Consider the following 26,446-nt stretch of genomic DNA (forward strand, 5'->3'; position numbering starts at 1 on the left):
TGAAAACAGACATGCACACATTCACGCTCCAACACGCAGACACATTTGAAATAATCACCATCTGACATTCAGAACATGTTAAAAACCAGGAAGACATGAAACAATCAATATCAGTTGTACAAAGTTTACAACAACAGAATAATACCAACTACCCTAAACCGAGCCATAGTGTTAGAAAGTGCAGGAGGCCACGAGTCCCTGTTTGTAGGGCTAGCAAAAACAGATCCAGGAGCAGCTTATGTATGCGATTAATACATTTATAGTGTGAATGTGAGTATTAAGAGACAAATGTGTCTCAATTGTTCAAGTGCAAAAGTAAACAGGGAAAAATAAAGAAGACTTGTGATGCTGAACTTAAGCAGGGCTTAAAAGTGCAACGGAAATATCAGAGGTAAACTTTACAACAAACGATGCATCGCTATCACCTTAATCAGAGTTTCTGGAAATTTCTGCCCCAAAATCGATTTGAATGTGGATGCACAACATATTATTTTCGACTTATTGTCTTTGAGCACATTGATTGGAGACATAAATACTAAGGTCCTGTGTTCAAGTCATTCTCGTATAAGACACTGCTCACACACATATTTACACGCACACCCACATCAGTACCTAAAAGCACACAAATAGAGGCAACAACTGTAAAACTAAACAAGGATCAAGTGCTTTCGAAGTTAGAATAAAGGAAAATCATTAACGGCATTGCTACAATATAATGAGGCTGTAGATATTTGGCATTGGTTTCATCACGTTTAGCTGGACTGTTTGACAAAGCAACACTAGGTTAGTAACCTTTTATTGGCTACAATTGTCTTTTTGACAATTATTAATTGGAATTGAGTTCGTTTTCTAAATAATGTGACACCTCTCAGCGTTATGGATTGATATGATTTTGGCTGGTGTGTTTATGAGGGCTGACACAGGAGGTTTGGCAAAGATTTTTTTTTTCCAGGCGATTAACGTGTACGCGTGAGATTAATGTGAAGTTCACGTGAAATTAAAAAACAAAATTAACCATATGCTGATAAAACAAGACAATCAAAGCAGTTTTAAAAGCCTCGGCTGAAGACATGACTGTTACAGCTGTAGAGATGGTAGTGATTTATAAACAGCATCATTAAACAGTGATAGTGAGCCTGGCATTAGTCAATAGGCAAACTCTTACCCAGTTCCCATTACTGAGCTTGAGTCCTGCTGGTTATAGAAACACTAACAGCTACTGGCTGGTTACTGGTGGCTGATTTAGTGGCTAAATGATATGGATTAATTACTCACATCCTCCAGACACACTGTCAACCCTTCAAATCTGATCTGCTCTAGCTCTCGTGCATTTATTTTTATTTTATGCTTCACTTTAAGACATCCACGTGGAACCACAAATCTAATCGATCTAAGCACGTTTCACAGGGTCTTCACTGAGGGCAGGGAAACAGCTCAGCAGTGGCTAAAGATTCAAAAGGTGAGGGGGAGGGTGGGGTCTTTAGTACACCAAAACCAAGCTCACTAAACTGCAACTACCTGTAACGGAGATTTTCTGGAACTAAACTCCACATTCACTGACATGGTCACAAAATGCTGCCATGACTACACACACACACACACACACACACACACACACACACACACACACACACACACACACAAGCTACCAACCACGCTCACGTGAACTAGTCATGTACTTCAAATGTGCAACTTTCACTTGCTCATATATATATCTGTATTCAAAGAAACTATATTTATTCTAAAAAAAGTTTTACTCAAGTTTAAATGTATTTTCATGTTCGCATTAGAAACTTCACGTATAATATATTGATCGAGAGAACACAGTGTATCTCGTTGTCGCTGTCACACTGACAGGATGCTACAGATGAGGTCTATCTGTAAAGAGCACAGTCCTGGGTCACTAAAATACCGTTAAGAATCGACTCTTCCTTCAAGTACCAGAGTAAAAGGTGAGAGGGGCTAAATTAAGACTATAAGAGCTAAATGCATCTGCATGTGTGTGTGACTGAGTGTTTTTAGTTTTCATTGGCATGATCATGTGACCGTTTGGTTTCGTACTCCTCACTTCTTCCTCTTTGGTCCCTGTTCTGGTCTTAATGAAAGTCTGCAGTTAGTTTATTTGGATAATTTGAGAATGACTGCACACTGGAACACAGAGTGCTGAATATTAAAAAAAAAAACAATTAAATTACTATCTATACCGACCACTGATGTGTAAAGGAATTACTAGTATTTGTATGTGTGTGTGTCAGTGGAAGTGTCCCATGGCTTCAGCAGCCTTCACTCTCACAACAGGATCTGGATCTTGAAGCAGCATCACCAAACCTGTAAACGAACGCACACAAATATTAAAACCAGCAAACAAACAGAATGAGATCAGAGAGGAAATGAAGGGATTTTTTCACTTTACCTTTAGTGATGGTGCCCATGTTGAGGTGGGAGTGATGCTCCTCTTGAAGATTTCCCAGCATGAACCCTGATGATGGATACATCATCATCATCATCACATGTCATCTGTAAACTATCATACTGTAACCTAACTGACACAGAGGCTGGTTTTCATTTGACACTTCGTGCTTATTGATAGAACTTCAGTTTATAATATGGAGTGATCTTTTAAAGTGCAGTGATACCTATAAACATGGCAGCTCCTGCTCTGACCTCAGGCCAGTTACTCTTGAAGAATTGGATGACTGAAATGTGGTAGAAGTTCAGCATGCCAGGAAAGTCCTGAATCTACAGCCCACAAAACACACAATAAGCATCACAAACGAGCATCTATATTATGATTTATTGTAACTTTGCGGTGAGAAAAGCAAACATCAGGACAGAAAGCTGACAAAATCTAAAACTAACGGTTTGAATTTATCTCCCCACATTTAAATAAGCTTAACTCAGACGGTCTCTCAGCTCACCAGGTATTTTGTGAGGTCGTTGATGAATTCTCCGTAGTGCAAGCTCTTATCTTCATGTAGGTGGTTCTGAAACATGGCTGTGATCTGTTCTGATCCCACTACAGGAGCACACACTCGCATCGCATACTTACACGCCTAAACAAACAAATCAATCCACTTTTACATGACAGCATGTAACAGCTCACCCTCTAGTACTAAAGTGTATCTGCAATAAGAGAGAAAGCTGCTGTCACAGTTTGTGTGTGCTTTCCAACTTTACCTTAACCACCTCCGGGTTTGGATCAACCAGGTGTAACAGCAGGCTGACCAGAACATTGTGGATCTGGTCTTTGAACACTTGCTCTCCTGAGCCAAACGTGGACAGGTTACCCATGAGATGGATGGAAGTACAGCGGATGTCATCGTTCTCCTGGTTGAGAGTCAGAAGCGGCACTTAGCATTTTATCTAGACAACTAGAGAAAGTGCATTGCCTGTTTCATCGTCTCATGTAGGTTGGAATGGGAAATTTCACTTTATTAGGCACAGAGGTGTAGGCAGGTAAACAGGTGTGCCTACAAAAAGGGCCCTGTTAGTAGGCACACCTGCTGAAAAGCCACAAACGTACAGGTGTCTCATAAAGCCTCCTTGTGTCTGAATATTTAAAAAGTCATCTTCTCACAGGACTGAACAAAGCTTGAGAAATCTAACTGACCTCAGATGTGAATGAACTTTTAAGAAATATTGATATAAAATACAACAAAATGTTACTTTATTTAGATTAATATTTGATTAATAACATGATACAGGACATATATAAAGACCAAGCTTACACTTTCCAAGAAAGGTTTAATCTTCATGAAGATGTAGACCGCGAGTAGGTGAACGTTTTTCTTGTCAAGGTGGACAAGAACTTTAGACAAGCCTGACATGGCCTCAAGTGTGATCAGTTTACCTGTTTCAGTTTTATATAGAAAAAAGAGAGATCTGATTAATGACTGTACCATGTACGCTTTAAGAAACACTGCAGTGAATTAGATACAAATGTTTATTAGCGTTACCTTTTTTCACTTTTAATCTGCTGTTGACTTACCTGGATCATCTTTCTCCTCCATTCCTGAACTCATGGCTGCCAGCAGCTCCTTGGCATATTTATTCACCTAATATGAAAGTTACATGTGAGTGAGTGTCGTAACAGTTAGGGTGGCTGAGTGCGAGTGCTGTGAGTGTGCGTACCTTTTCAGGTGAGCCCACGGCTATGTTCCCCAGCCCTCGCACAGACAACATGCGGACCGTGCAGCATGGATCTGATATCCTCTCCATCATGTTGTTCATTAACACATCTACTAACATCAGCTCTGTCACCACATGATGGTTCAACAGCTGGAGTCACAAGATAAGACCGTGACAAAAGACATAAAATAAATAAAAAACATTTTATTGTTGTTCTCCTGCTGCTGGCCAATGAAGCTGCTAAAGATACTCATTTAGTCATTTGCAATTTAGATATAACGATAAGAATTGGAGACATGTAATCACTGGGTTTATCACCTCAGAAAAGAAAGCAGTGACAGTGATTCGCTGGCATTCATAGATATTGTTCAGTAATGGACACAGACACTCCACGATTGCAGGCAATCTGGGACCAGCATGCTTAGCCATCGCCCTAAGGACAAGGCAAACAAACGCTTGTTTACAAAGACACCATAGCACATTTAGAGCACATTTAAATTAACATTTTAACTCCTAATAAGACAGGGTTTGGATAAAATGCAAAACAAGGGCATAGTGTTTCCAGTGTACTGTTTTAAAAGAGATTTACAGCTTTACTGATGTGCAACATGAAGATATCTGTACCTTGCTAGCAGTGTCACTCCTTTAACATGTGTACTGGCTTCCTTCACTGCATCCCAGGCGTTATCCTCATCCAGTTTTTTCATCACCTCATCTAACTGGGCTCGTGCTAACAAAATTCTCAGCGCTTCAGCTGCTACCCTGGAAGAGAAGAAAGGATTGGATCCAAAGGTTCACCCACAGAAACACCTGACATTCTAACTTGACAGAGATTTTATTTATTTATTTTATACATAAAAAAAAAAGATGAGTACCCTGCGACGTGGATGGAGGCAGTGTGTTTTGAGTTGCTGTCCTTTGGTGCTGAGACTCCGACGCTCGCTCCCAGTCGCACAGTGAGGCAGGAGAATAGCCGAGGGAACAGACTGACCGCTGGCTCCTGACTCTGACCGTTTAATAACAGCTCCTTGAGACCGCATGTCATCTGAATGACAAAAGTCACACAACATTCACACCCATCAATTATCTATAGTAAATTTACCAAGTTTAAAAACAGCACCAGAAACTAAACACAAGCTAATTTCTTTGTAGTCTGTACAACAGACTTTCATGATATGTGTGTGTCCTGTGCACAACAATTGCATCTCAATTTACATGTAGTGAGTCACTTTGTAACTTACAGCCAGTGGCTGATTAGTAGCCACCTTTGTTGTTCCTCCTCTCATCAATGACTCCTTCTTGTCTACGTAGGGTGCCATGATGCTAAGTTTCTCCATCACCATCTCCATGATCTGATTAGCTACAATGGGGTCTGCTCCCAAAGCCATCCACATCTCACTGATCCAGCTGCACGAACAAATACGCTTCATGTTCACACATGTCCCAGAAAATATCTGTTACAGCTAAAATATGAGCAATTCTTTCTTATATTAAGACAAAAAACAGCTGGCATGTGGTCATGCTGAGGAAGAGGATTTAAAGGTTCTTTATACTTACTTGTCATAAGGAAGTGGTTGGTTGACTAGTGTATTGATAACAGTCTGTAGATGCTGAGAAGCCAGGATAAGTACTGTTTGTCCCACTGCCACTCTCACCTGAACATAATACAATAAAACAGTTATTCTTAGCAAAGCGAGTGAGTTCATTAAGTACCTGCAAGAAAACAAAGTAAGAGAGTTGTGAAGTAAACGGCTCATCATTGCAAAATAGGGCTCAAAGGTATTCTTCTAATTTGCTCTTTGTTATTTTAACATGGGGATAATAAGAAATCCTTTAAATTGTAAATGCTGATAACGCTCAATATCTGAATAATTTAAGTGTGTGATATATGAATTGTGCATTCATGTTTGTCTTTACCTGGTCCTCTGTGACGCTCTGCAGACGCACATGCAGCACCTCCAGCATCTCTGGGACCTACATACACACCAAACAACACAGAAACAAACAATCGCTGTGTTTGGTGATCCAGCAGGACAGCAGCAGGTAAAGCACTTCACTGTTACAGTTGCAAAACCATGTCTGTGAAGCTGGTTACATTTAGCAGGACTTTTGATTTGATGTCATCTGTACGGCCATCAAGATCATTTTAGACAAACACAATCTAACTAAACCAGTAACAGCTATACTTTCCATGTCCTGCTTAATTCTCAGAAATATTTCATCAACATTTCTGGGATGTCTTGACCTAACAGGCCTCTACAGGTCACACCAGATCATGTGAATCAGGTCAGAGCTAAGAGGCTCAAAAAAAAAAGTGGAATTTCCTCCTTTCTTTGTCTTTTTTTTGTAAACCACTTTGCTGTTTAATTCTGTTCTGAATTTATTGCTCACTCATTGATTCAAAGATTTCTTGGCCCTTGGGTTGCAAAGCAGCCAATCTTGAGTTTTTAAATGTAGTTTGTACCTTCAAAGTGGTCTTTTAAAAAAACAACAAAAAAAAAACTTTCCCCTTCATTAGGCGTTTTCCCGATCAGTGTTTTTTATGAATACATGAACAAAGACTTTAACAAGGTTTAAAGATTTACAGTGCCGTTTTTTGCAGCCCTTTGGTCTTCTTCAACTCCCAAGACTGAGTGTTATTCCCTTTGATGTTTGAAGGACGCCTACTCCCAGGAGAGTAGCAGTAGTCTTAAATTTTATTCACTTGTAGACAATTAGTTGTTTTCGCGGGCTGAATAACATCCAGATCTTTAGAAGTGCTTGTTGCTTTGTTGCTGCTTTTCCCTGCTTGGCGGATCGCTCAAATGCCTCTTCTTAAGGTTCTGTGAAAGCTATCCCCCAAATTTGTGAGTAGGCAAATGTTGTATACATTTATTTATAAGGAAATGTCAGTGATTCCAGAGATTTCTCTTTTGCAACTTTATATCATATGCAATGACTGTACAGGCATAAGAAAATGCAACTAAAGGCAGTCCGTGCGTTACCATATCTTGTAGTCCGCCTCCTCTGTTCTTGAGCAGAGTATTCAGAATGACAGTTGAAGCTCGGCAGCAGTTTGTCTGGCTGTCGACAAGCCCTTCAAACAGCATGAACACCAATGTCGTCAGCTGCTGCTGAGGCAGACGCTTACTCATCACCTGATTTCATGCAGGGAAAGATACAGTTACACACACACACACACACACACACACACACACACCCCTACATTATGGTGGACAGAGTGTGACAGACTATACGCATTACAACAGATAACTGCACAAACATATTGTTGAGTGTCATACTAAAAGATAAAATCCACACTGGCAAGAAAACAAGTATTGAGCACGAGCAATAAAGCAGTTTGCAGCTCTCCTGCGCGTACCTTGGTAAGGTCTGAGCAGGTCTTGTACAGAACTGAGTGGTCAGGGTTCTCCAGCCGATCCTTTAACAACAGCAGAGAGTCCACAGATTCATCCTTATAATCCAAAGAGAATCCTAGGAACAGGGATAGAAATATTTAAATAAGTTTTACACTGACAATAATTATTCACAGTTCAACTCCAGATTATCCAACCCCTGCTCCTTTTATAAACTAATTACAAAATAACAGACAGGGTCTCATCATTGCCTCCTTACCTTTCCCCACTTTATGACATGGTACTTCCTTAAAACAATGTATAAAATGTCAAAGCGTTACATGACTGTACCTTCATATCGAAGTTGTATATAAAGGAGTGTGTGTATGCACTCGACGGCAGCAGCGCGCACGGCAGGGACAGGGTCCGAACAGCGTGGAGACAGGCGGCCCAGCAGAGCTCCAAGGTTGTGGAAAGACACCATGTTCTACACAAAGTTTTGAGTTGTTAAATGGTAATTACACGATTATCCATTGAATTATAAAAACATTTTGTCACCAATATATCTGCCCTATGTTTTTGTGTGTACCTTGACAGTCAGGTTATCCAGGTAGTAAGCCAGTATGTGAGCTGTGGCTGTGATAGCTCGCTCCCTCTCGTGGTCCTGTCCAGAACTCAACCATGATTCAATGTGCTGCACAAGGAAGTCACATCAGAAAACGCAGGTTACATACACTATGGTAAATGGCCTGTATTTGTATAGTGCTTTACTTTGTCCTTTACAAGAGCTTTACACGTACACTACGATATGATACTGGCATGTTAAAGTCAATCATTACTGTATGGCAGTCTACAATACTTAAAGATTTTTATAAAGTTATTTGTGGAACTGGAGTCGTGAGCAGGACTGACAGAAACTAAAATTAAAAGCAGAGAAAGAGCAATTTGTATCATGCACTTAAAACCAGAAATAAATAGTGCTAGAATCACCAGATACCTAATGATACAATATTGTCACTATACTTCACTCACAATATAATATTATTGTACTTTTAACATATGCTGAATATATTCAAAAGCATATTTTGGAATTTATTTTTCAGTTTAAAAAGGTGATTTGTCTTCAAAGTTAAACTATTTCAGTATTTGTTTTACTCTATAAGATAAAGTTATTGCCTTTATTTTTTGTGCTTTAAATGAGATTGTTAAGCAGATCCTGCTTTAGACCCTTCACTAAAACCTGCTGTCAATGCTGGAGCGTGAGGAGGCTGCTGTGACTGAGCCATCAGCGTGCTTTGAAGTAGGAGCTAGCTTTAGTCGAGCTAAGTGTGTCCAGTGTTGGACAGTTTCTCACTTGCATTAAACTGAGTCAACATTATGTCAGGATGATGGTAAGAGAGTATTTAAATTATTTTTCTAATAGAAGTATTATTTATTTAATAGAATATTGATATTTTGTTTCCCTTAATCGATCTATTATCACCATGTAAAACACTGTGATACTATTCTGTATTGATTTTATTCCCCATTCTTCTACTGCTCGACCAAAACTACTAGTAAAGATTTTCATCAGCCCCTTAATCTTATGACAAAATGACCTCATTTATTTTTTAAAAATTAAATAAATAACATATTGAATAGCCAAGTGAAAACAAGAGCATTTGCTGAAGCGGCAGGCTTCACCTTAAAGACATTCTGTAAACCGTCGGGTGTTGGATCTTTAGCCAATACGCTCTTCAGCAGCTCCTGCAGAGCAGCCAGCGTGTCTTTGTACAGCGCCTGTAGAGATCCACCAGAATATATTGACTGACAGCATGACAGCATTTAAAATACTTGGCTACAATGACAGACAAAGTTTGCTATAAAGATCAGAGGTGGTACAAACAAACTACAGCAGATCTCAGTCTATCTCACTTCACCTTTCTCTGCTTGGGGTCGAGCGGCTCCTCTTCTTTAGTTTTCTCTGGAGTGTTCGTCTCAGCTGGCAGACAGAACACACTGTTGATACACACCTTTAGCAAGTCAAAGTTCTCATTCTCGCTCATCGGAGGGTCCAGTGGACTGAGGCATTAAGGTCAAAGATAAAACACTGGGAGATGACAGAGCTTCAGTCACTGATGATTCATTTCACGTCAGCAAAGTGCTGCCTCGTATTTGTCTTCTGTTGACTTTGAGTTCTGTGGTTATCATTTAAGTCTGCAAAAGGAAGTCACCCCAAATCAAAGTTTTACAGTTCATTCAGTGCAAACAGTAAGATTAACTACTACAAACACTCATTTATTAGTAAGCGCTCTGTACATATATTCAGTAGCTGTTAGTCTCTATTATTAAGGGACTTAATTTGTGTCATATTACTTTGCAAAGTTCAGTTTCTTCACTGAAGTGAAGGATACATAAGGTTGGCACACGTGCTCATCACAAGCTGGCGTACTGGAGTCCTCAGTGCATCAGCTTGCTCTGCCTTAATGAAGTCCTGACCAGTGAAAAAAATAAAAGACAAGAACATGTCTGCTGTTCTTACTGTCTGCAATTACTGTGTAACAAGAAGCTGGCCCTTAATTTCCACTGACCAGCATAACAGTAATGAGCTCCTGCTTGCGAGAGAAGATGTAGCCCTGTTTCTTCACACACTCACTGATGGCTCTGGCTATGAGGCCAACACTCTGGATCAAACTGAGCTTCATAGTCAGGTCCTGTATTGGGAAAATGCAGAGATGACGGTGCACAAAATAAAGACAAATGACGCACAAAGACATAAAAAAAACAACAAAAAAAAACAAAGAGAGAAAATGATTCGGGTCAAGAGGCAGTCTCCGTTATCAAGAATGAACAAGATGCACTGCAAACCTGTTTTAGCAGACACAACTCTAAACAAAGCATAGTAAAAATAAACAATAAAATACATATAATAATAAATCAGTCAGCTAATTAATTAAATCAATCCAACATGTATATTGCAGATTGATCCTCCATGCCTATGGATGGAAAGAAATGTGAGGTGATCAGTAGAACAACACAACATCTGCAAGCTCTGATCAGTAAGACATAAAAGGTGTTCACACAGCGTGCGAGTCACCAGTGAGTAATGTAACAGCAATCAACCTTTAAGCAAATAAGGCAAAAAGAAAGAAAGAGTAGAGCTTATAGTGAAGAACAGAGAGAGACGGACCTGAAGGTGTTATTTATCAATGTCACCCTGACTAGAACAATGCCGTAAACACAGCTGTTTCTTTGCCCCAAATGATTATAATCACAAGACAAAATGTTAACAGCTTAACAGCACACACATAATACAATATTGTCGTAAACCGGAATATTATTTAGTAAGGACTAATGTAAGAAAGGTGGTCTGCTAGTTTCTTATCATCTGCTCTTTGTAGCTGAGAGCCAACAACAAAAGATAAAAAAATCTTTCAAGCTTTCCTGAAGTGAGTGTGTGAGATATTTTCAGTGATGCATCACTTTGAAGCTACATTTCCCAGAAGTACACCACGGTCCCTTATTGCAATAAGAAGTGATGCTCAATATGGTTTCCGACGGTTCAACAACCAAATTTAGCTGGGATATATTTTAGTCTCATTGCTATTAGGTGATTGTAAAAAAGTTTTAAATTGCATTTTAAAAATCAACATAAACTCCACCACCACACTGGAAACATGTTAGTGATCGATCATACATGAATGCCTTCAGAGGACAGTAAAGTCTGGTGCTCTTGCACCGTGAAACTTCACATGTATGCAGTGAAGCTGGATTGAAGCATAATGAAAAGGCTGTTTTACTGCACAGCGCTCTCAAATTGAAGACTTTCATGTATGATTTTAGTGACAATATCACCAAAAGTATGCAGAAATATATTAAGAAAGGAGGGTGAGATCAAACTGAAGAAAGAGGAAATGTTAACTAGCAAGGATTAAAGACAAAGCTCCTGGATTCCTGTGACGATACCTTTGTCTCTACTTTAATCCCCAGAACCTGCATAAAGAAAAGGTGATAAGGAATGAGCTCACATACAAACACAGCCCTGATTCCTGCAGGATTCAGTCAAATAAAATGTTCATCAATAAGCTGTTAAAATTAAGAGTTTCCTTGTTCACTGCCTGTAGCATCAGACCTGGATCTTAGCTCAGTTTGCTGTTTTTTCTCTTTCTTCTCATGAACTGTCTGATCACCTAAGTCAGCGGTCCCCAACCTTTTTAGCACCACAGACCCGTTTAATGTCAGACAATATTTTCACAGACTGGCCTTTAAGGTGTTGCGGATAAATACAACAAAATAAAATGATACGACCAAGACAAAAACTGTGGTATTTTGTAAATATAATAATAAAGGCAAATTCACTGTGTAATTGTGTAACTTTATTAGCAGCGTCCCCCTGAAATGCGCCGACAGCATTGAGAGTAACATCCTCCTCTCTGCCCCTTAATGCTCTCTGGTCGCTATGGTAATGCGTAAATATTTCTTTCAAATATATACACCTAAGCCTCAACTCTCGCGGCACAGACCAGACGACTCACAGACTGGTCCCCGGCCAGGGGGTTGGGGACCGCTGACCTAAGTGATGCAGGAGTCTGTGACACCCAGCAACACCATCTCAAACAATGGCAAACTACTAAATCACAGGACTGTTTCTCTGTGTTTCCATACCTTGGTGTTGAAATGTTTACTGATGCAGCGTAGGATGTCCTGATCAATGCGGTTCAGAATCTTTTCTGGAGGGGCGTTCGCAGCCACCTGACCGTAGCACAGGATTAATGTGCTTTTCACCTTCTCCACCTCGACATCATTACGCTCCTGAGGTTAGACAAGAAAGGAATAACCAGCCGTTTTGTTTTTTGTAAAAAAACTGTACAATCAGTATTCATTTTGTTAACCAATAATTTTTGTCACACTTTTTCCTAATAAAAACAAGCTGACAAGGAAATAAAAAAATAATGCTCGAGGACAAAAACGATGACGGGATGTGTTGCCACTTTTTGTCAACGAAAAAAAAATATTGAAAATATTCTGCAGAGACAAGATCCAATAAGAACTATCTAAGAGACAGGTGTATAGACGGGTGGGAATATGGAAGTGATCCAGTCAGAAGTAATCTCTGATCTTAAATTAACATATGAGAGGAAGAGAAGAGTAGACATATGGACACATTTGATATTTCATGTCAAGGAAAATAAACAGTGTTGAGAAACTGTCACCAACAAAACTTGACACTCTTTCACACTTTATAATGTAGCCAACGTCAGATTTGGTCTCATATCTTATGATATTTAGCTAAAACTACAAGAATTTAGATTTTTTTAGAATGAGATTTTGGTCAAAAGATTGTGAACAAATCAAAATTTGACGTCTAAATGAACACTGCTCTACATAAAATAAACATAAGGAAACTTGTTATTTGCACATTTTCCATCGTACTTTCAGCAGGTTAAAGATGCTCGGTGACTTCTTGAAGGCATCCGATTTTCCAAACTCATCCAGCTTGGCCAGAGTTCCCTCCAAGTGGCTATTTGCACACAGACCGACGCCCATCGCCACTCCCTGAGAGATGCAGATGACGGGAATTTAGAGTCAGACTATAAACCTGTGCAACAACATCGAAAGTGACATGAGTTTTGTACGAAAGAATATTGTCAGGTGACAGTTTCAGGTACCTCTCTTTCGACTGCATCATTGTGCCGAGCTGCGAGGAGAACTTCATGCAGCTGTTTTTTGACCAGGTCTTTATTGAAACAGTGTTGGAGAGTCACTCCTATACATCGATACAGGAAGCTCTAAAAAAAGGGGAAAAAAAGGCTCATTATATAAATATCTAAGCAGCATTTTCATATCTTTCTCTCCTATAAGAGGAACATCTGTGATATCAATTATACTATACAAAATTTACTAGTTAAGTTTTGTTTATTTTCAAGCTACACCCTTGGTCAGGTGTAACTTTTCAACTTTCTGTATGCAATCAAAAAATATATATATAAATAAATAAATATAAATTTTATGTGTTCTGCTAAGCATTCATTATGTCTGCAGCAGATGACCAAATCAAATTATACCTTGCAATTGGATTTAAGAATGAAGAAATACTTGTGATTTAAATATGATTCATAATATTAGCATGAAAAAAAAATGGACCCATTTAGAAGAAAACAACTTGGTGATTTGGGTGAGATGATGAACGTTTGGCATCAGCTCTCATTGCACAGTCTTGCCAAAATATGCACAAGGAGTACCATGGGCATCATTTTAGTGCTAATGTGTGCTGTGTGAACTGTGGTCTCATATTTGTGATGGAAATCTTAGAATATTGCAGTTTTCTTCTCTTGGAAATTGACAATTTTACTGTCAGAAATTCTGACGTTTTTCTTAGATTTATTACCACCCTCTACCTGCTCCATATTTTTCACTTCTAAATTAAGTTTGCTTTGAAGTCTTAGCAGCTCTGAACTGATTTAATAAACCTTTACTGTTAAAAAGGTACCTACCTTCTCCTCTAAGGCGTTGTTATATGTAGGGAGGTATCTGGTTGATTCAGCTGCCAACTGACATACCCACTTATCATCATCAAGTGCTGTCAGGGTTTTAGACAAGAGCTGTGGACAGTTTTAGCACCGTTAGGATGACTTTGATCAAATTAATTGACTTAAATGTTTTTTGACGAAGCAGGGATCATAACAGTCTAACTATATAAATAATCTAATAATGATGACAACCATCATTCACTCTCTTCCCAAATAAGTGGGACGATATTTTTGTTTTATTCAGCTGAAAATCACTAATGCATTTGAAGAGGGAATATTAAAAATAAACCCACACACCTCCAGTAACCTCTTGTCCCATTCCTTCTTATCCAGACTCTCTGCAGCGGACTCTGTTAAAACCAAAAACCACAGTCAGAAAGCTCTGGCAGCAGCATAGTGAAAAATACTGTGCATGAGGATGACACTCAAGGTGACGATCATCTTTACAAGAAAAAAAAAAAACAAAAAAAAAAACCAAGCATGAGAACCCCTGAAGGGCAAAAGTGCCAGTTTGTGTAACTACAGCAAAGCACATATATAGTATAATACAAATAAATGCATAAAATGATTACTGTATGTGCACATATTTTCATACCCTCTAGTACTGTAAGCAGTGGAGCTATTTCTTTGTCCCAGACTGCCTCAGCATTGGGGTGAATGTTAATACTGAGGATTTGGAGGAGAGAGAGGGACGGAGCGCCATGATCTCTGTTATTGAATGGAAAAGCTGCATTCACCTACAAAAACAGATACGTATCATTTATATCACAGATCACATAAAAGACAAACAATTGCAGTAAATCTGTCTAACTTGGTTATTGCTCCGTGGTAGGAGGAGCTAGAGAAAAAAATGCAACTACAAAGAATTTGGGATTAAAAGCCATAGAGAGTGAAACAAACGCATGCACGCACACAAAAAACACACATACAGACTTAACTTTCACTCACAGTATGCATATAACACCCCATCATTATATGCAGATCACACACACACACACACCCCGGGGATTAAATTAGCATAATAAATCCATGCAGTCCTTTTTTCTTTTTGTTTAATTTTCTTTTTTTTAATTTTATTACAAAAATTTTGCTCCAGCCAATTATTAGATGGGATGCTTGGCAAGCCTTTATTTGAATACTGAAGATGCAAAAAAGGGAATTAGGTTTAGCCGATGCTTCTATATTTGCTTACCAGCAGTCTGATCATCAGTGTTTGTGGAGATGGTAGATTGACTAAAGGACAGAGATGAGACATGTTTAGGTTAAACTGATCATTCAGAACAAGAGACGTAAGAACAAATTTCAATGCTTATAAAGTTATTTATAATATTATTTTTTCCACTTCCACACACAACATTTCAACATAGACCCCTTACAGCACACTGCTTTCCACACGTTACATAAAGAAGTGTCTATAGCCATGTACCTTCCCGTGTAAAGTCGATTTTGAAGCTGGGCTCTTGGTTATTTTTCTTCTTGCTGCCCAGCACTATGAGACTTTTACAAAGAGGAGTAGTGGCATTGCTGTACTGTGAAGGGGTCAGATAAAACAGCAACTTTGGCCACAGTACCTTCAAACAAGAAAACACACATGTTAAATATCACAGCAAAGTTCTTAAACGTAACACTTTTAACTGACTAGTAGTACAAATCAAATTTAACTGACCTACACTACTAGTCAGGGAAGTTTCACACATGCACAGCATAAAATAAAGACATAAGAAACACCTGCTGCTAACACCGTTTCCTGAACAACACATGTTAATATATATACACAATATTTATCAGATCAGACTGGTAGAAAGGGTACATACATCGGCTAGTCGTCCAACAGTGGTAGTGAGGAGATGAAGGGTGTTGTCACACATTGACCTGAGTGACTCGTTAGTTACCTCCTCTGGATCTGTGGGCCTCTGACTCCGCTGAAGACACACAGAAAAGGGCACAGGTAGTAATACATATTTTACTTAAAAACATCTTTGCTGGTCCTTCTGTACAGTTCTTCCTTAATCTGGGGTGCTAAAGTCCTCAGGTTATCTGTGAGAGGACTGATGTTTCACATCTGCAGAATCTGTCATTTTCAGCTCCATATAGTTCATTAATCTTATAGACTTTAAGATAAAGTATTAAAGCTCATTTGTGAATTATGAATGATTATGAATGTCTGGGCATTAATGGGCTTGTTTGCATGTCATCATTCATGTTTGCACCTTAGATTTTAATCACATGGAAAACAGAAAATGATATTTGTTTTTACTGTTACCATTTTGTACATTGTGTACATATATACAACAAAAAGCCACCATACTAACACACACATACAGCACTGAAAATGCAACTAACAGAGAACTTCCATACAAATCAGGAAAAAAAAAAAAAGGGGGAAATGAACACAAAAGGAGTTGTACCTGATACGTGTCAGGTAAAGCACAATGTTGAACTATGAATCGAACCAGTAACTCTCCTCCCTCTAACTCCAAGTAGCCGTGATGAGCCATGGCACTGATCACTTGGACCACACGCTTCTTCACCTGGGAAACAATGACATCATTGTCTAAACAACTAAAAGCTTAAGGAAAAGAGTAAAACACAAGAAGAATATGTTCATCCATCTAACAGCATGATAGTCAAAAAAAATAAAATAAAAAGGTGTGTGTGTGTGTGTGTGTGTGCGCGCGCGCGCGTTACCTTGTTGCTGTGGTCAGCCATCGGCTGTCTGATGCTGGCCAGAATCAGCAGCTTCTTGCTCTCCATAGTAGAAGCTGTAATGCACAGGTACTAATAAAGGCAAAGTCTTAAATAATCAAATGAATCAACACTTCTATGTATGCACACATAGATACATAAATACTATCACGTGATTTAGGTAAACTGAACAATTTGCTTCTTACTTGTCTTGAAATGTCTGTGTGCCGTAAAACAGGCAAGTGTGTGATCAGGGAATAGTGTGTGTCATGCTTGGAGCTGTTATTGTATTTCCTTACTGGAGGAGTTGATGAGGTGACGGAGGACAGCCAAGGAGCCCATCCTGCTTCTCTCATTACTGTTCTCCAACTTCTGAAGAACAAACATAACCAGGCGATCTGGGAAAGAGTTCGCTAAAGGGAGAGAATTAGAAGTTTAAAAAAAATAAAATAAATACATTTAAATGTGAAATGCATAAATTGACACAGATGTAATAATCAGGTCAAAAAAAGGCAAGCAAAGCAAGACAGAGGATAAGAGCAGTCCACAAACAGTTAATGCAATTATCCTGTGGTGGAAACTGGGTCTAACACGCTAATGCACATCTCATTACTGCTCTTGTGACTCTCCAGAGCTAAACCAGATAGAAAAGCTTGACCGGACAACATTCAGCTGTCACTGTGCACTCCACATCAACATAAGAAGAAAAATAAAAGTAAAATTAGTACCAATCAAACTGAAGCAGCGCAGGACCTCATTGTGGTTCTTGACAGTAGGAGGGTTACTGTAGTCAACAGGGGCAGACACCTGGTAGAAACAAGGGAAGAGCATCATGGTGTCTATTCTGGTGACTTTTAGTTACATCAGGAAAATAATGGTCGCGGTAGATTAGATTATTTTAGATGTCATTAAAAATGGCTCACTATAACACAATTGTGCTACATGTCGCATTATTCTAAATAATATTTTTACCATTACCTTTATCCCTTGTATTAAAACAGCTGTGATAATAACAGCGTATGTGTTATTCAGCATGGATAAAATACAGTTTTCTAATTTGGTTTCTGTGGCTTCGGGTGTCATGGGTGCAGATGTGTGTTTGGATCAGTGACAGCCAGGAAATGTATATCTACCTAATACGAATCACTGCATTTGTATATTAAAAATGGGACTGATATAATTTTACATAACAAGGACTCTGCTCATAATCTACAAGTCAGAGTGCAAATCAAGCAGCTAAAGGCAATAAAACATTTGTATAAACGCTCTCCTGCAGCTGTATCATATATAGGGATGATGGTGTTCTCCTGCTGCTGAAGAATGGGAGAATATTAACATGAGTTCATTTTTGCATGGACCAGTGCATTTTTGAAAACCATAATAAAAAAAATTAACAGTCTGAGCACATGGTCTGTTTTTACAGCACAAAGTCACATGTGTTTATTGTTTTTGAAAAGCTTCATGTGCCACCACTTTCCCACTTCGGGTACACTTCTCAGCTGAAAATAAGAACTGAAAATGTTGTAGGAACACATTCTTAACAGCAACATGCGCTTTTAAGCACCGTTAAATATTACATATATAAAATGGAGGGAAAAAAATTACAAAAGGAACTGTAACAGACACTGCTGCTGTAACATTATGCCATCACATCACATTACGTAGTTGAGGTGAAATTTTGCAACACGCAGGCATCAGGCCAAGTGTCAGCTGAGTCACAAGGATGTGAAAATGTGTGACCTCAGTAACAGTTACGGTCATTTGATTCATCAACTAAGAAAAGCAGCACAGGTGAGCAATTCGCAAGAATTAACCCAGTCCATTCATTCACAGATTTGTGCTTTCAATACCATAAGTAGTTCAGCACCAAACAGAAATACTGAGAAACAATTCTTCTAACCATTTGTTTCTCATCAATACACTACACAATCAATGATACCAATTTATTACCATGCAAAGAAATGCACTTAAAGTGTACCTGTTGGTGCAGTGCAAAGAGCAGAGCTTCCAGTTGTGCCTCCAGCACCCTGCTGCCCATGTTGACAGACGCATCTAGGACTTGGCACAGACTCTGTTTAGAAAAACAAAACAGGTACACTCACGCAAAGGCTCAGACTCAGTTTAAGATGCACTTCTACTTAAAGCCAGGACAGAGTTTAGAGATGCTCAGAGAGTAATGGTCCTCCATTTCCTTACATAAATTATACTTTCTACAAAAACCCATAATAAACAATCCCTACACTGATGCATCACACTGTGCCCACCTTGCTAATGATGTAGTGCTCGTTGTTTTTCTTGTACAGGGACAGGATGGCAGGAACAAGTCTGGGAATCTGTTCCTCCAGTTTATCGCTGGCCATCAGATGACACATTGATCCCACCGCCTCAGCCACTGTCAGCCTCAACTGGAAGCCAAACAGAAAAGAAAAGTCAGAATATGAGGTGATAGAGATGACAAAGATTAGGTGAGTACTTGGACATATGTGTAATAAGAATGACCTTCACATCAATAACCTGTGATTGAATAAATATTAGTTCCCAGAACAAGCCTCTTTCTGAGATAATTTAACTAAATACTCTTCTAATAAACAGTTGTATCTTCCCAATTGTGCAACAAACGGTTTAATTGTTTGGTTCAGTAACACAGATTAATATAGAGTCAGTACAAAAAGTAAAGATGTCACCCTCTTCTAGTTGAGTTTTGTGACTCTCTTTTGTTGACTAAAACAGATTGCACCTTCCAGAAAACTCAAAAAACATTTTTTTGGGAATTTCCCAATAAAACAGTGTCTCTCCAGGATAGGAGAGTAAATTACACCAAGTGTTCTCTCTGTGAGAAAATTAATTTAGCTTTTATCATTTATTTTTTTATTTGTCATTGCAGCTTTGGATGGCTTACTTCTGCTTCCTTAATGATTCAGCTTCCTTCAACAATGCCTCAACCCATGACTTCTTGCAAAATGTAGGTGGTTTTTCAGTTGTATAGTCCACTGCATTTCATATCATCTTGCACGATCAACCTACCTTGGGCTCTCTGCTTTGTAACCAGTTATTGAAGAGGATTTCAAAAGCAGCATAGATGTCACTGGAGAACGTGTCTTTTCTGACTGAAGGATCTGGAGCCTTGTCTAAGTTGGCCAGGTACTCCAAGATACTGTCGCTGAAATGAGACAGAGCTGCAGGGAGAGAAAAAACAACAAAACAGGAAACAGAAAAGCCGTGTGACTGTAAAGAGCAGGCAAAGCAAACACGCGAACATCGTGAAGCTGCACTTTTTGTTTGGTTTGTTCAGTCAAAATCTAAGAAACCACTGGAAAACAGGTCAGGTGGTTCTTACCAGAAGAGAAGACCCACTTTATGTTGTCCTGTTTTGCCATGCTCAGCATGGGTAACATGGTTCCCAGAATAGCATTCAGAAACGGCACCATGCCATAAACTAGAGAACAGAACAGATTACACATTTATGGCACGCTTACATTTCCCTCTTCCTCTATAACAGCAGTGAGACATACATTGGCATTATTTTTGCACTATGAGACTAATTTTTATACAATAATTCAAATGGATTTGTCTATCAGTTATTTGGCTGTTACCACAATAAGTGACACTCAGACATGAGTAGTTCAGACAACTCTGATTATTTTTCTTTTAAGTTATTCCAGATTTCATTTTATGGAGCTTGGGGAGAAAAAAAACAACAACTTCATTCATGCCATAAAACACATGCTCAAATTCAAATGTAGGATTAGTAACGTCAGCCGCACTTTAAAGGCCTTTTAAAGACTGACAAACTCTGTTTAACTACCTGACATGCTACTTTGGTAGCTGCCATACTTGGAGCACAGACACTGAAGTTCAGGGCTCTAAATAAGTTTTACTAATCCATTAGAAAAGTACACATCAGCTCAGAAGTTTTGAAAAATATCTTACTGCTGCCAGTATGACTCCATACTTAGTGGAAAAAATGAGCCCTAATCATTTGTAATCACAGAGTGCTCCTAAAAAACAGAGAGAAAGAAAAAAATCCTGGTGTTGTGCAAAATCTTTGACCTGCAAGTGCTCTTACTGGACAGGTTTAACAGGTTCAGCTTTTCTCAGCAACCGCTCAATTCCTTTCTTCTCAGCCAAAATCCTACCCTGGCCTGCATGTGGGCTTCCTTAAAGACAGACTGCACATTTTTCCTTTCATGTACGCCAGTAAAAATGTCCTTACCATTTGAATCAGAGAGGTTGGCCAGTGTTTGAACTACAAAGAAGTGAGGCAGGACCCCTGGCTGGAACTTGCTTAGTATCTCCTCCATGATGTCATTGATGTGCTTATTACCCACCGCGACCAAGATATTACTGGCTGCCTGCTGCCAGTCTGGGATGACCTCCTGAATCAACCATGAAGGCAGAACAACAATGAAGAGGATGTAAGAAAGGGGCCACACGAAACTGTATGACTAAGGCTTTTAAGATATCTTAATCAAAACTCAATCATGTAATGTCCACACTCTTAAAAAACACAAAAATCAATGATTAAAAGTAAATATTCTACCTTTGTCAAAGGAGCTTAGAAAGAAAAACATCTGGACTTCTTTAAGTTTCTTGAAGACGTTACACCTCTCAGCTTCTTTAGCTCTAAAGAAGAAGAACTGAAGAAGCTTCTCGGATGAGAGGTGAAAGGTCCACTTAAAGAAGTCCAGATGCTTTTCTTTCCAAGCTCCTTAGACTACGATGACCTGGGCGACTGAGAACCTTCACAAACATAAATAATTTACCTTTGATCGAGTCATTTCATCTGAGGCCAGGGAGATAATACTCTTTATCCTGGAAGGACTGATCTCCTCTATCCTGCAGCTAACAATCAGCTCAATAGTCCGAAGAATCACAACTCTGTGGCTCACCACCAGCTACAGAAGAAAGATGAGATGAAGAAGAGGAAGATATGAAGAGGCGATATAAAAGCATGGGGGAAAAAAAAAAAAAAAAAAAAAAAAAAAAAAAGAGGACCACAGGCTGGTCTGCGATGGAATAACATCAGTCACTATGCCAATAAGCTCTCCGACCACACAGAAATCAGCCTTCATTTTGATGTCAGTACAAGCGTAAAATCTGATGACTGCATCTCCCAAAGCTGTGTTACCTTGTTGTCAAAATCTGTCCATAGAAAGGCAGAGCTTCCAAAATAGCCTTTGTGGTAGTTTCTGTTATAGTATATGTCTCCCTAAGCACATTTTAGCATGATGATACTGACGGATTAATAAGATGAAAACAGTATCAGCCTCACTGACAAGGTCATTAACATAAAGGAGAACAGGAACACAATGGAGTGAAACAGGAAATTAAAATGCTACAGGAGCAGTTAATCTGAAACATAACAGCATGACTCTGTTTTCTGCTGAATGTCAGGGACTGCCTTTAGATAAGCAAAGAATATATCACCAAGAACATTTTACACCATCTAAATTTAAAAAAGCCAACTAATGAACTGAATGAATTCAGTGGCTACAACGGTATCAAAAGTCTCTGCATCTGTGTGCGGGAAAAAAATGCAGAAAAACAGGCTCAAAATAGATTTAACAGTCCATATTGCTTTTAAACATTAAACGACTTTGCAGTTGTTTTCTTAGTTACGTAATTATGGCTGACTTTCGTCTTCCTAAGGACTCTCACTATTCTGGGTTGTTACCTTAGGGTGTTTCAGGAGGTAGTCCTGACACATGGCCAACACTCGGTCTGGCTGCTGTTTTCCCAGAGTCAAAATAGACTTCCTGACTTGTTCCTGGACTTCTGAGTCTTTATCGGTGGCTGCATCAAGAAGAGCCAGGGTCACCTCTGAAAGGAAAACACAACCTCAGAAGCATATCGGAGCAGAAAAGGAGTAAACATAAGTGGATGGACAATATTTCAGAAAGCTGAATTGACCAATGTCAAATACATGTGGCTTAGCCTTCAGTAGGGAAGGGAAGAGACTCACGTTCAACATCCGTCTCATCCATGTTGGACAGCAAGGAGCTCTGGCTTCCTGGAGCCAGAGGCCAAAGAGGGGTTGTTTCTCCTGGGATACAGATGGGCTAGAGCTACCGAAGACAGTATACAGTATTTACAGTTAATACTGTTCTTAATATTGCCATTTTTTCATTGGAAATAAACTGCTGTTTTGACTTGGGAGCAACCAAAATCATTTGATTCATTTAAAATGTTCATACTACCATCCCAGTATGGATGTTCCTTTATCAAATATGTGCAGTAATGTATGCAAAAACATGACAACCAGGGGTTAAAGTGGGTTGGAACAATCTGAAATAGCATCCCACCGCCTTCAGTTAATGATTAATTACATCTGATAGAGAGGTTAGTGCATCTTACTATTGAGTGAGTTGTGCTTGTTTCCAGTGATGGCATGGAGACACTTGCTCAATAATAAGAAAACAATGACATCCCATGGTTCATTTACATCTTAAACACATCCCTTTTTCCTTTTCATCCCTGTGATGCAATTAATGGTGCTGATTTAAATAAGGTTTCACGGTAGTCTGCATCTAGTTAGTGCCACAGAAGAGGTAAGAAATGATTTTTAATGGGGAAGTATTGTAAAAAGTAACTTTAAAACAGCTCAACAAATATCAACAAATGCACAAACTATATCCGTGCAGTGTGTTGCAAAATACATCCGTGAGCTAAATGCTCAGTTGCTTTTTTTTTCCCCAGGGAGAGGAAAAAAATGTTAAAATGCATCACTGACATATGGAGAAAGATGCCAGAAAGATGAGTTATTTATTTTTAAAGAATGGGATTTTCACATGCTGAGCAGTCTCTGAGTTTTAAATCAGATACTGGATTATGCATGATGTGTTGTTGAATTATGTTTTTGCCTAACATTTTGCAAATGCTTACATGAAAATATGGCAGTAGGCAGTTTACTGCATGCTACACTGGTTAGTTTGCAGTATTGTTATCAAGTTTACAGAGAATTAGTATGTTGAACTGAATATATCTTGGGTACTGCTAATGGGTTACATGAGTTTATATTTAAGGTGATTAAGTTGATGCGGATTAGACTCATTCACCGAAGTCTACCTTTTACTGTCTTAACATCTGCTTATATCTTGTTGAATTCAGGTGGTTAAATCCATAAAGAGCAGGGAATATCGGAGTAGCATGGCAGTTCAGCTGATCACAATCTGCAGACAAAGAAACATCTACTGGACATCACAGAACACATTTTTATGTAACTTACTTCTAACTCACAGTAATTATTTGGCCCTGCTGCAGCCAATCTTTGTGCCTTCACCTGCCAAATCTCAGTTTAACCTCTGATTACAACAACTCACGTAGACACAGGGAACCTGCGGGAAGCTACCTGAGAGCAGACAGTTGATTGTGACCTCTGTGACAAGTTCACACTGAGACACGCTAACACCTATTAATGAGTTTAAGGCTGTATTCAACCAAAAACTGCCACTATCTGGTCAATAGGACTTAACTTTTTATCAGTCCGCCACACCTGCTGTGCTAAAGGGTTAACATAACCAACAACTGAATCGTTGCTAGCTCGTTCAGTCATTTATTGTAATTTTACGTTGATTATACCATAAAGAACGATGACATTGCAAGCAAACACACCGTGTGGGCTAAGCTAAGTAGAGTGCCTGAAGTGAAGCCACTTATACATGAGTGAACTGTTAAACCTTTAGCTTTTACCTGCTTTGGTGGTGATGCTGCTGTCGCAACCTACTCAAGAGTCATTAGTGTGCTAACCTAGCAGCAGCTGCTGCTACGGAAGAGCTACTAGCCTTCTTATTGAAGCAAAACAGCGGCCTTTCTAATATGGCTAACTTACCAGCCGAGGGTCTGCCAAACAATAATCTCTCACCCCACGATCAAGTCTTATCTTGGTTTAAAAAACAGGCTTGCGTATCCGTGTCACAGTTGACGTTAGCGCCTGACTAAAGACTGCAGGTGTAAACACGCTTGGTCATGTGCTTTCAGTCAGCAGGAACGCATCAGGCAGGGGGCGTGGCTAGCGTGCAGACCTGAAACACATAGAGCTGCCACTTTCACTGCTACCGAGAGGTATCGAGACTTTGACTTGCTCAAGTGCGTCATCAAATTAGTATTTATTTCTGTTGGGTAAACTGGGTACCTCATCATAATTCATTATTTAAAAAAAAAAAAGTAAAAACGGCTAAAAAAAGATAAAGTGGATGTGGGTGTTTGATGTGATTTACTCAAAGAAAAACATTCAAGCGTAAGTGTGAGTGTAAATGGAGCACAAACGCAATTTTAACATACTAACAGTACTAATAGAACAAATCTCCATACTGTAATGGAGTTGTGGTTATGAATTTAAAAAAAAGGGTATGATCCTTTTATAGACGAAACGTCTGTCAATAAAGATTGATTCATTGATTGATTGAATCATTGATTGATTGATAAAGTAGATGTTTTTTCTAACTATAGATTTAATATTTATGTCTTTTAGGACTCTAACAAGGGTTACTGGGGAAAAGACCACATTATTTCATCAAACAATAAAAGTACAAATTCCAATCTTGACTTGGTTACTGTGCTCTAATTCTACACAAATTAAATGTGTGCAGGAAATGTCATCTCCAAAAGAATATAAAGACTTAACAGATTGAAATGTTTACTTAAAAGCCCAAAAGAATATTTGTCATGTCTCTTGGAGCAATAGTTAAAATCGTGGGGAAATACTGCCATCTAATGATCCACCCTAACATTGTCGCATGGGAAGTAGTTTCACCTCTGTCGTTATTTGTTCACTTCTCTCTGTGATGATAGTTTTCATTACATATTAACTACAGTGCTTAAGAGTTCTGTGCAGATTCAGTTTTTTCTCTTTGTTTTTAGTTTTCTTCGTTGGTCTAACCATGGACTATAATAATGACCAAGTGTTCACAGATAGAGTTGTGACTGGAGTCCAAAGATATGTAAATGAACTAGCTAACAATAGAAAGCATAGAACATGCCTAATTATTAACAAATATAGTTCAACATTTGACATTTGTCGCACCTTTAAGCATTTTTTGTAGGTCCTGTGTTGAACTTGTTATGAGAGGAAATCAGAAAAAGAAAGAACAGTCGACTGTATCTGTCTTGGTGCTAAGGAGAGATTATAGATGTTGCATTAAAGATTCTTTTTACATTTTTAACGCCCCAAATTGGGATTTTTAGCATTCTTTTGCAGGACAAAGAGCAAGCCACACACTGTTGTCCAGGTTTTAAAAAATGCTTGATTTAAATAATCTTAATTAATCTTTAACAAATGCTTTGCAGCTTTGACTTTCAAAGCTGTTGGCGACCAATCACTGAAGGAGGAAAAATGTCACTACAGCATATAGTTTGCCATGGCAGCCCAGTGTATAATGCAGGCAACCCGAATCTGACCTGTGAAAATCTAAACCAAATTACTGTCTTAATACTTTTAGGTAACTGAAGTTATACACAGAAAGTGAAGAAACAATCAACAGATTGTATTGGTCAAAACTAAACATATATTCAGAAGTCATTTAAATACATATATGGCCATTTTAAAAGAGAGCTACAGTGAAAATGTTCATCAGTAATGGATGCGGTAATCTTGATTCCCTCTCTTCCTCTATCTGATGGATGCAGGTGAGGACCATCTCTTTAATTTGGAGCATTTGCATGCAAGACACTTTATTAATCAGCACAAAACATCAAGTATACAAACTCTGTGTTTGAGTCCCAAATAGTGAATTTGTGCCTGTCAGTTTCTTTTTAATAAAACATGAAAAATGAAATATTAAATTGCCTCAA

The 26,446-nt window shown here is 38.8% G+C and overlaps 1 protein-coding gene across 3 annotated transcripts; it reads right to left on the reverse strand.

Moving 5' to 3' along the window:
• Positions 1-1,881: 1,881 nt before the first annotated feature.
• On the reverse strand, positions 1,882-24,628 carry mroh1 (maestro heat-like repeat family member 1). Of its 3 annotated transcripts, XM_080896260.1 has the most exons (46): positions 24,486-24,628; positions 23,723-23,826; positions 22,620-22,722; positions 22,332-22,477; positions 21,421-21,552; positions 20,871-21,033; positions 19,995-20,093; positions 19,682-19,833; positions 18,922-19,062; positions 18,636-18,728; positions 17,386-17,464; positions 16,957-17,070; positions 16,661-16,734; positions 16,381-16,503; positions 15,787-15,894; positions 15,399-15,543; positions 15,165-15,205; positions 14,568-14,709; positions 14,270-14,322; positions 13,937-14,044; positions 13,112-13,231; positions 12,876-12,998; positions 12,108-12,254; positions 11,409-11,435; positions 10,034-10,156; positions 9,857-9,936; positions 9,383-9,524; positions 9,147-9,242; positions 8,053-8,157; positions 7,815-7,950; positions 7,490-7,602; positions 7,113-7,265; positions 6,046-6,102; positions 5,686-5,783; positions 5,370-5,535; positions 5,004-5,173; positions 4,753-4,890; positions 4,447-4,561; positions 4,132-4,278; positions 3,989-4,055; positions 3,729-3,850; positions 3,178-3,327; positions 2,919-3,053; positions 2,637-2,739; positions 2,414-2,479; positions 1,882-2,328 (listed from the first exon to the last, which is right to left on the reverse strand). In XM_080896260.1, the coding sequence occupies exons 3-46, from the start codon at positions 22,639-22,641 to the stop codon at positions 2,252-2,254; spliced, it is 4,911 nt and encodes a 1,636-aa protein (XP_080752386.1). In that variant the 5' UTR covers positions 22,642-22,722; positions 23,723-23,826; positions 24,486-24,628; the 3' UTR covers positions 1,882-2,251. The 3 variants fall into 3 exon arrangements, with proteins under 3 accessions (XP_080752386.1, XP_080752385.1, XP_080752387.1); XM_080896259.1 differs by lacking the exon at positions 23,723-23,826; XM_080896261.1 differs by lacking the exons at positions 11,409-11,435; positions 23,723-23,826.
• Positions 24,629-26,446: the final 1,818 nt, after the last annotated feature.

This window comes from Rhamphochromis sp. 'chilingali', assembly GCF_963969265.1.
Source record: "Rhamphochromis sp. 'chilingali' genome assembly, chromosome: 11".
Taxonomy (NCBI): Eukaryota; Metazoa; Chordata; class Actinopteri; order Cichliformes; family Cichlidae; genus Rhamphochromis; species Rhamphochromis sp. 'chilingali'.